Genomic DNA, 8,015 nt, shown 5'->3' on the forward strand with positions numbered 1-8,015 from the left:
AATCCTAATAAGGCCAAACCGTACCGGGTTTGCCTTTTTTTAAACAAAAATGTATGCATTTGAAAACATTTTTATTGCACCGAAGCCAATAAAGCTGGCTAATAAACAGGAATTATATGCTTATATGGCCGTTTCTACATTTAATTATAATATTAATATTAAATTACAAATAAGATAAACACAGCTGCCGTAAAGCGGGTGCTATGACGTCGTAAAGCTATCCAATATGGCGGCTGCAGCAATGACAGGTCGTGGTAAGTAAAACCTATTTTCTAATTTGTAAGAAAGAGCAAACTTACACCTAATGCTAAGTCTTTTAAAATGTTCACCCTTTTGCAGGCGTTGCCCTCATTAGGAATATAGCGGGGTCGCTGCACTCGAGGTGAGGAAATGCTATTATCTCAGAGGTTTAAAGCTGCTGTCTGAGAGGACGAACTGGACTGCTTGTTTCTTGGCGATGTCAGTGCAACTTGTGTGTGTAGTAATGCTTTATAACGTACCTTTTTATTTTAAGAAGTTATTAAAATAGGGTTTGGAAAACAAATAATCTAGAAAAGTAATATTTTACAGTTCTTTTCAAGACATTAATATCGTGTTAGGTAGATGTTTAAAACTGAAGCGCTGCTGATCTGATCTATGTTATTTATATTTATATTATTTATTTCAGTGTAAGATTGTGATTTGTGAAAAACATGAACATATTTTGTGCATTTTCTGCAATCAGTGTCATCTTGAATGAGAAACAAAAACCTTGACGGCTTAAGTAAATTATCTTTGATATACAATTTGAGGCCAGCGGTTCCATCTTTTAAAAATAAACTTTTATTTGATTGGTAAAACCAGGTCTGACCTGTGCAAAAAGTGCAGGGTTTAGGCAGGACCCCATCTGGGGTTTTCTTAAAGCCAGAAATTACATTAAAAGTGTAATTCAATGTTTCCACAAACCAAGTAAAGGTTCTCTGAGTTTTTTTTTTTTTTTTTTTTTTTTAGGAGAGAGGGCGAGGTTGGGAGAAATCTTCTTAAATTGCTGAATAATAATAATACCACTAGATTGATAACCTTTCCAGCTTAACTTGATTGAAAATCCATCCTGACTGGGATGCTTTTTTTTCCCTTTTTCCTTAAATCACTTGAGCTGAGAACTCGTTTAAACTAATAGGTTGTCAGATATTCAATTGCTCAAAACGTAGAACAATGGGAAAAAAAAACATTTAGCATCATCATTTGTGATAAATTAATGATTTTGTTTATATTTTTGAAGCTTCAGTTCCTAAACGTTGCAGCATATTATGAGTTATTGTAATTTGAGGAGGCTTGAAGAAGTCAGACTTAAATGTTTAGCCAATTCAGGCTGGTCTCTTTCATCTTTCATCTTTGCATCGTCACAGGTTGCAGATCCTGGGTGGTGCATCACAGCAGCTGTCTTGTCTCCACACAAGCGTTTCATTAGATTCCAAACATTGGGAGAAGAGTAACCGCAAAGTATATCCTCCTCAGTTGCCAGAGGAGCCTCGCAGGCCTGCAGTGAGTATCTTCAGAAGTTTAAAGCACACCATGAATTTGCAGAATGCTCGGTGTCGCTCTAACATTTGCCTAACATGTCTCTATGCAGGAAGTTTATCACAGCAGGAGGCAAATCAAGTACAGCAAAGACAAGATGTGGTATTTAGCCAAAATGGTGAGACTCCCAGCAGAGACCTCTGTCCTTCCCAAACCCTGAATCCTTTAAGCTTTTCTATTTGCATGTTTACTCTTTACATCAGGGGTCACCAACATGGTGCCCACAGGCACCAGGTAGTCCCCAGGGACCACATGTGGTGCCCTAAAGCCTGTTCTTAAAAAAAGAAAAACCCTCCAGTGAGATTCAGCTATAATTCTAATTTATTCTATTGCTCTTCCTTTATAATCACACTTGCGATTATATAGGTTTAAATTTGACAATATCTAAAAAAGAAAAAACATCACAAAATATTTTACATAAAATTAAGGTGAACTCTGATTTTTCAAGTTCAAAGGTCAGTACTGCTAGCCCTTCGTATGACAACACCAATTAAGTAGCTCTCAGTTTCAAGAAGGTTGGTAACCCCTGTTCTAGGCTGCTGCATGATAATGATGTACTGGCATATAGCAAGAAGCAATGCTTTTCACTGCTGAACGAAATATTTACCACTTTTATATTTTGAAAGATCTAATAATCTGTGAAAAAAGTAGGAAGAGTTTTTGAAATGCCTCAAAGTCTGATTTGTTTTAACATTTATATACCAAAAACATGTAAATAAATAATTATGTAAGAAACGTGAATAAATGGAAAATCTCAGCAGCACTGAAAAGTTTAGATTTTTCTCTATATTGTTCATTTCTACTTTTTAACTGTTTCTGTTTAAGGGTTTTCTGACCAGTCTTTGTGCATTGCAGCTTTCAATTCCAAGGATCTTTTAAAGCTTTCCTGACTTTTAACTTTTTTCACTTGATCTTTCAATAGTAGAGCCTGTTTATTGCCTGAATGTGTGGATATGGCCACCCCAAATTAAACAGGAACATCTACTGCCCTCTGATGCTTTTTGCTCCTTACAGATTCGGGGAATGAGCATCGACGAAGCTATTGCACAGCTGGAATTCAACGACAAGAAAGGAGCGAAGATAATGAAAGAGGTTTGTGGCTGCATGCTAACTCATCTCCAAGCTGCTCATCAGATGTTGTTTTTACAGCGCTCCCTTAGTTACTATTTTTCCAAGTCCATGCATGAGTTTGAGAGCTTCTGTTTGCTGGTTTTAGGTCCTTCTTGAAGCTCAAGAGATGGCGGTCAAGAATCACAATGTGGAGTATAAATCCAACCTCTACGTAGGTGAGTAAAACTGCAACCAGAACAAAATACTCATTTAAATGTACAAACAAAAACTTTTAGAGTCCTGGTTAGCAGCAGGTTTAAACTCCATCTCTATTTGTTTTTAATTTGGGTCTATTTTTGAAAATGAATAATTGTTCTCTGTTTCCTCTCTGGTCATGTCTCCTTTACTGCAGCTGAGTCGTTCTCCGGCAAAGGGAAGTACCTGAAGAGGATCCGCTACCACGGCAGAGGCATGTTTGGCATCATGGACAGAGTTTATTGTCACTACTTCGTCAAGCTAGTCGAGGGTGTGCCGCCCAAACCGGAGCAGAGCACCAGCTTTGATCAGGCCAAAGAGTACGTCCAGGGCCTGAGGAACCGGACCATCATCCACAGCCTGTAGATCACTCAGCCTTTCTGTGTTGTGTTTCAGTTGATATCTGTAAATAAATAAAAATGAATTCAAAGACGTTGATCATTGAGCTTTTTGTTTCAGCTCTAAGACTTTTTTTGTTTCTAAGTCTGAGGTTTTCAGGAAGCACTGCAGGTTTTTTCTCTTAATCAGACTAGAAAGAAATCTGAGGAAGACCTTTTTCTCCCGAGTTTTGATCATTCAAGCTGTACTGGAAACAGCTTTAATGTGTAGCCATTAGACATAATGAAGCATTAATGATACTCGGATCCTGTTCGGAATTGCTCATTAATGATGCCTGCAGTCAACACTACAGGGTTTCTACGCAGCCTGGAAAAGTGGGATTTAAATGAGGTTGTTTCCAGGTCTGAATAAGTATTGAGAACAAGAATAGAGTATTTAGGACCTCTTTATTTTACTCAAAGAGATCTCACGTCCAAAATCTGAGAGGCTCAAACAAGAAAGTTCTGCACAGAATATGTGTAAATAACAGATTGTTTAAAAAAAAAAGATAACTTTTCAACCTTCCAGGATTTTATTCTAACAAGCAATTCAGTGTGGATCAGGAAAGCAGAAAGAAAATCAGAGAAACACATTTACCCTTTAAAACGTCAAGGAGACACACAAAAAAAGAGTGCTATGATGCCAGATGGTAAATCCAGTAATAATCTGCTCTCAGGTCAGCTAAACATTCTGTTTAGCATCCAGAAGTTAGTTGAGATAAGAAGAATCTTCTGGCAAACAAACTTGCTCTTAGGGAAACTCACGATTTGTGAAGTAAACAAAACCATTAATAAAAAATACTGCTTTGCAAACCACCCCTCCTGTCATGAACAGAAAGATGTTCTTGCAGCCCTAGGAAAGAGCAATCTCTGTTTTTGTCTGATGTATATAGGTCTCTCCCCAGTTAAATATTTTGTGCAGACCTTATTCCCTCTCCAATTTTCTAACATTTCTATCCATCTTTTCCTTTTAAACACACATCTGTTCAGTTCTTTGCCAAGCTCCATCCATCCACTCTTGTTTATTGTACGTTCCATATTTACAGCTTTCCACTGCAGAAATGTCTGCCATAAATTTAAGTGAACCTTTACACTCAGACATTAAAAATGACCGAGAACTCTGGCGATGTGTGGAACCTTTAGCTAAAATCATCATAATGATGTGCTTGTCCTCTGCTGCTTGCTCTAATTATCCAAAAGAAAAGGAGGTTCAGTGCTTCCTTTATAACCTCTTCTGAAACAATTGATCGTTCTTTATCAATGTAAACTAAATCTGTCAAATGCTGTAAGTCTGTTGGGTGAATTAGAATAAAAGAAATTAGCATAACAGGCCCAGATTGTTAGTGTGATCCTCTTACAAAGGAGTCATTTATTTCAGATCTTTTTATACTCTTTAAATGTGTGAAACAGAGCCTTTGTTGTTAAACGCTTTAGGCTAATGAAATGCCATTTTGATTAATATTTATTTTATATGTTCAGTAGTGTAGGGCTGTAACTAACAGCTTAGTGCCAGTACAGTTAAATTCACTTTATTTTTAAAGGCTCTGTTAATTTTACAGGACAAATCAAGTCCAGCCCGCATCCAATCACTAATAATGAATTTATTCCATAGCTTTCAGATTTAGTAGGTCATACAGAGCATGTCCAACGTCATGAACCTTGATCTCAAAGCCATTCGTCATCCTGAGCAAGCACAAGGCGGCAGTAGAGAGGAGCAACTCCTTCCAACAGAAACAAATGTTTAGCAGGACCAGGTATACTTTCTGAGAGGACAGAAAAACTGGACCAGGTATACTTTCTGTGGAAGGAAACATAACATTTACAGTTGATTGGAGCAATAATTAAATATCTGGGGATAATTTCAAAGTGATTTTTTTTTGCAGTTTAGCATTTTAAAAATGTAGAATTGTGTACTGTCCTACATTCACGATGTCCCTTCTCCGACCGCTGCACACTTGCAGCCATCAAAAAAGCAAAGTGAGCACAAACATCCCACTGCGGCTCTGTTTTGGAGCCTGTTTTGATCCGACAGGCGTAAATAGAGCCTTAAGTGTGTGCCAGTTGCTCTGTCACCGCTTCACCCTGATGGGTTCGGTGGTTGTGTCAGCGTGACAGCAGACAGCACTACTCCTCCTCTGAGTCCAAGCCTGTCAGCATCACTGATCGTCAGCCCGTCACTTCAACCAAAGCTCTTTGAGAAACAAGCTCCAGGACGTTTTGGTGAAACACAGATAATGATAAATGTTCTGTCTTAGACTGCTGGACACTTTCAGGTTTCGAAATAAGGTTTTGACGGGAGCTGGAGCCAAAATGTTGCCGCAAAAGTCTACTTGATTGTTCTTAATGGAAGAAAAATGTATCTTTTTTGATCGGATTTCAGTCGAATTTTTGTTTGCTTCTCTTATTTCCTACAGTGCTGTTAGATTTTAGGGTATTATATCTTCAATATTCAATGTGTTTATCTGCTTAATCTGTTATCAAACAGGTCAAAAAAATTACTTTATAGTAATTTGGGGGAAAATGTGTGCTTGTTTCTACAATTAATACCCTTTGAGGGATCCTATCATACTAATAAATTATTGTCTACTAACTACTAAATGAAAATAAGTGATAGATATAATCTGCAAAACACACTTTATTGAAAAAGAGCTGCTACAAGGACAAAAACTCTTTTCTACAGTAATCAAAGCTGAATGAAGCCCTACAAATGAGCTAGAATCCGTATGACTCTCAGATGGCTTTTAAAGGTTTTATTGAAAATGTAATTCAGATCACATTTCAATCTAAGAAGGGAACTTAAAATCTGTTTAATACAGAAGGAAAAAAACATGGGAAGCCTAATGATTCTGAGCCACATGCATAATATATCTTTTTTTTTTTGCATCAGAACACCAGCAATGGGATTGTAAAAGACGAAGGCTGCTATTTCTCTTCTCTGAACTTGTTCCACGGCTACTAATTACAGTTGAGCCAAGAAACTGCTTCAGGATGGACCGTCAGGATGGACTTCTCTTCAGCACTGGGTTTTGGAATGTCCTGGTGATTCCTGTTTGGATTCACAACAGTATAAAGTGGTTGGAAACAGTTTCTCAGGGTTTAAATACAAAAGCAAATAAAAAAAACTATATATCACAGACAAGAAAAACAAAGTTAGAAACTTTCAGAGCTTCTCTCAAAAAAGGCTTGCATAGTATAGGGTGCTATGCAAAATAAGCATTTATCTCATCCACAATTCTCTGCAGCCTTGTGACCGTCTTCAAACCCATTACAGCCTCTCAGCAGCCGAGGAATCTGGGAGAGGACTGTCGTGGTAACCTGACTCTTGTCAGAGGGATGTCGTTCCGCCAAAGCTCCACACGGCGCCACACATTGGGCCAGCTGGCTCGGAAAGGAGAACAATGTGCAAGAAAATGATCAAAATCCAAAGAACGGTCCCTGCTACATGTTAATGTTTCAGTTCATTCAGTTATTACTGTTCAGCACATTTTCTGATTGTTGTTTCCAGTTCTGACATAATTGAACACACTGTTGCTGACAGAGTACAGGGAAAACTCATACTAAACAACAGCAAAATGTGCAGCTCAGTCAGTAAAGCTATGCTTTTACTTTTGGTAGTGATATATCTTTGGGTATTACAAAAAACAGCAAAAATGTAAATTAATGCAATAAGAAGAAAATAAACAAGAAATCAAGCCTACTTTGGGGCTTGATAGTAGAAACACAATTCAGGTAATTACTACCATCACCTTATTGCTTCTTTACATCTATATCTGTCCATCTTAAACAACAAATGGTTTTCTAGAGGTTTTAAGTTTAAAAGTGTTTATGGCCTTTGCTATTTAATTTCTTCACTTGGCCATATTTTCTGATTTCATTGCCCTTCAATCTAAAGTTGCTGCACAGTTTGATCATGTTGGTAAAAAAAAATGTAGTCTTTGAGGATTTTATCTGTTTATTAAAAGGCATTCCCTTGAAGTTGTCTGCTTCGTTTTCATCTTTGCTAGATGTTTTGCTGCTAATAAATCGAATTGAATGGGGAGAAAAAAGACTCACCAGGCCTCGGAGAACAAACTCAGGACCTGAAAGCGTGCCTTCTTTAGAGATGTGTATTTTCTAAAAGGTCAGGGTGTCTCATTGTTTTCTGGGCCCAGAGCTTCACTCTCCGCTGATCCTAATTGGCCTTTAGTTTCCTGCTCCTGATGTGACCGATCCGGTTTGTGTGTCTGCCCGTCCCCGCGTCGCTCCAAAGCTCTTGTCAGCTCTGAGCAGCTTTGAGTGCATTTTCAAATGAAATGCCATCTGCTGGCCCCAATTTCACCAGACAAGTGCCCCCAATCTCAGGTTGGAGGCCGCTTCGGTCCCTCCGCACAAAACACCGCATACTTCTGAAAAGAGCAGACAGCTTCATCCTCTTCCTCTCATCCTCTTCTTCCTCATCTTCTTATCAGCACAACTTTTCCTACCTGACAGCTTCATCTCCATTTCGCTGGGTTTAAACCCAAACAGGGACATAAACTAATATACACACACACACACACACACACACACACACACACATACATACATACATACATACATACATACATACATACATACATACATACATACATACATACATACATATATATATATATATATATATATATATATATATATATATATATACACACACACACACTAATATATATATATATATATATATATATATATATAATTTTACACATATAGATTTTCAAATATAAGGATATGAAAACAGTTCTATGTTCTGATTTA

At 37.7% G+C, this 8,015-nt stretch overlaps 1 protein-coding gene across 1 annotated transcript; it reads left to right on the forward strand.

Annotated features, from left to right (window-relative positions):
* Nucleotides 1–199: 199 nt before the first annotated feature.
* On the forward strand, nucleotides 200–3,301 carry mrpl22 (mitochondrial ribosomal protein L22). Its single transcript, XM_012873394.3, has 7 exons — nucleotides 200–254; nucleotides 340–382; nucleotides 1,389–1,524; nucleotides 1,613–1,678; nucleotides 2,575–2,652; nucleotides 2,777–2,846; nucleotides 3,023–3,301. Exons 1-7 carry the CDS (start codon nucleotides 227–229, stop codon nucleotides 3,229–3,231), a joined length of 630 nt encoding a protein of 209 aa, XP_012728848.1. The 5' UTR covers nucleotides 200–226; the 3' UTR covers nucleotides 3,232–3,301.
* Nucleotides 3,302–8,015: the final 4,714 nt, after the last annotated feature.

The sequence above is a fragment of the Fundulus heteroclitus genome, chromosome 11, assembly GCF_011125445.2.
Source record: "Fundulus heteroclitus isolate FHET01 chromosome 11, MU-UCD_Fhet_4.1, whole genome shotgun sequence".
In the NCBI taxonomy this organism is placed as follows: Eukaryota; Metazoa; Chordata; class Actinopteri; order Cyprinodontiformes; family Fundulidae; genus Fundulus; species Fundulus heteroclitus.

Bases quoted from the DNA above. Each gene is read 5' to 3' on its own strand.
- mrpl22 (XM_012873394.3), top strand. From the start codon at position 227: ATGGCGGCTGCAGCAATGACAGGTCGTG. The intron at 383-1,388 runs GTGAGGAAATGC...GCATCGTCACAG, and splicing joins GCGGGGTCGCTGCACTCGAG to GTTGCAGATCCTGGGTGGTG. The intron at 1,525-1,612 runs GTGAGTATCTTC...GTCTCTATGCAG, and splicing joins AGGAGCCTCGCAGGCCTGCA to GAAGTTTATCACAGCAGGAG.